The sequence below is a fragment of the Colobus angolensis genome, unplaced genomic scaffold (genome assembly GCF_000951035.1).
Source record: "Colobus angolensis palliatus isolate OR3802 unplaced genomic scaffold, Cang.pa_1.0 Scaffold39, whole genome shotgun sequence".
Classification (NCBI taxonomy): Eukaryota; Metazoa; Chordata; class Mammalia; order Primates; family Cercopithecidae; genus Colobus; species Colobus angolensis.
The window spans coordinates 3,641,459-3,643,135 of NW_012117265.1; the positions used below are offsets into that span (position 1 = coordinate 3,641,459).

The 1,677-nt window shown below is 52.8% G+C and overlaps 1 protein-coding gene across 1 annotated transcript in view; it reads right to left on the bottom strand.

Annotated features, from left to right (window-relative positions):
* The window catches only part of PIN1 (peptidylprolyl cis/trans isomerase, NIMA-interacting 1), a 14,424-nt gene extending 13,987 nt beyond the window's left edge, over positions 1-437 (bottom strand). Inside the window, exon 1 of the mRNA XM_011954961.1 lies at positions 401-437. Coding sequence (XP_011810351.1) covers positions 401-437 — 37 coding nt within the window. The remainder of the gene's footprint in view (positions 1-400) is intronic.
* Between the last annotated feature and the right edge of the window lie 1,240 nt (positions 438-1,677).

A 1,677-nucleotide genomic window follows, 5' to 3' on the forward strand; every position in this document is an offset into this window, starting at 1 on the left:
AGGCTGAGGCAGGAGAATCACTTGAACCTGGGAGGTGGAGGCTGCAGTGAGCCAAGATCATGCCACTGCACTCCAGCCTGGGTGACAGAGTGAGACTCTGTTTCAAAATAAATAAATAAATAGAAGTAAATAAATAAAAAATAAAAAATTAGCCATGGGTGGTGGTACATGCCTGTGGTCTCAGCTACTTGAAAGGCTGAGGTGGGAGGACTGCTTAAGCCTGGGAGGCAGAGGCTGCACTGCAGCCTGAGCCACACAGTGAGACCGTCTCCAGAAAAAAGAAGAAAGCACCAAATAAGCTTACGCATCTGCAAAATGCCTAGGACAGAAACTGGCACACATTAAGAGTAGGATAGCCTTTATTATCTCCATTGTATAGACGACAAAACGGAGGCCTCACCTTTTGCATCTCTGGGAATGGCAGCAATGAGTAACATTACTCTGTTCCAGGCACACACAGGGGGAGGCAGGAACTGTACTCAAGTACTTCACACCCGAAAGCTCTGCTCTTAGCTACTACACCGTGCACAGTGTTGCAGAGCTAGGAACCAGCATTACTGGTGGCCAGATGTTACTCAGGGAGTGAGGGGTATGAAGGAGTGAATACTGTGAACAAGAAGCTGGAAGTAAAGACCTTACTGGGTGCCACTCCAAAGGCTGACAGTTCGCCTGGGTGACATGGAGTGTCACCCATAAAGGAAGCCATCAGAGTTGAAATGAGCAGAAACAGCAGAAATGGGGCCAGGGCTGGGCAGAGCATCCAGTTTATGCTGGAGATCCCAGCCACAGGCCAGGGCTAGAGCAGGAGATGGGCGAGAGCACGCATTCCGGGGGCAAATGCAGCTGAGCTACGGACTCACTCTAAAACCTTGGCAATGGGCTCTATCTCCCTGCACCTCAGTTTTCTCATCTGAAAAATGGGGCTAGAGAATAAGGAGATCAAACCTCATGGGGTTAATGAGGAGAGTCCATGTATCCAAAGCGTTCACCAGAACCTGGCACTCAACCAAGGAGAATTATTACTGCAAATGCGATTGCTATGGGCTCTGGAGGCAGCAGAGTGACTCGCGACCTGCCCACAGATGCTAGGCCTGCTACTCAGGAGTTTGCTGTGACACGGGCAGGGAGATCTGGAGGCAAACTGCCTAGGTCCTAATCCAACCCCCAGCCCCTGGAATGATCTTGGACGAGTTCCTTCAGTTTTCTGGCCTCAGTTTCCTTGCTGGTTCAAGATAGGAAGTAATAACCATCTGGCTCCCAGAGTTGTGGCAATTCAGAGAGAACTTAAAGCGCTTTCCACAGAGACAAACGTGCCCTGTTACTGGCAATATTACCATTGTGGCTAACCGTTAAATCGGGCCTAAGCACAGGGGCCATCGTCTGGCAGAATGTCACCGGCGATGTCGCAGACTCAGCATTAGGTGTACACGGTAGGGGTGTTAGCAGGGGTAGGTTGTGGACCCGAGGTCGGGCAACACCCTACACCCTTTGCAGCGTACTGGAGTGTTCCCTTCCCAGGGGTGCCCCCGGGCCCAGCAAGGTGCAGAGACGTCCCCCGGGGGCGTCAGGTGCATTAGGCCGAAAGGTATCAGCCGGGCCGGCAGGGCCAGGGCCATCGCCCCGGACTTCCCGGACCCTCACCCGCCCAGCCCCCTGCCTCAGCTTCCTTTGGCTTCC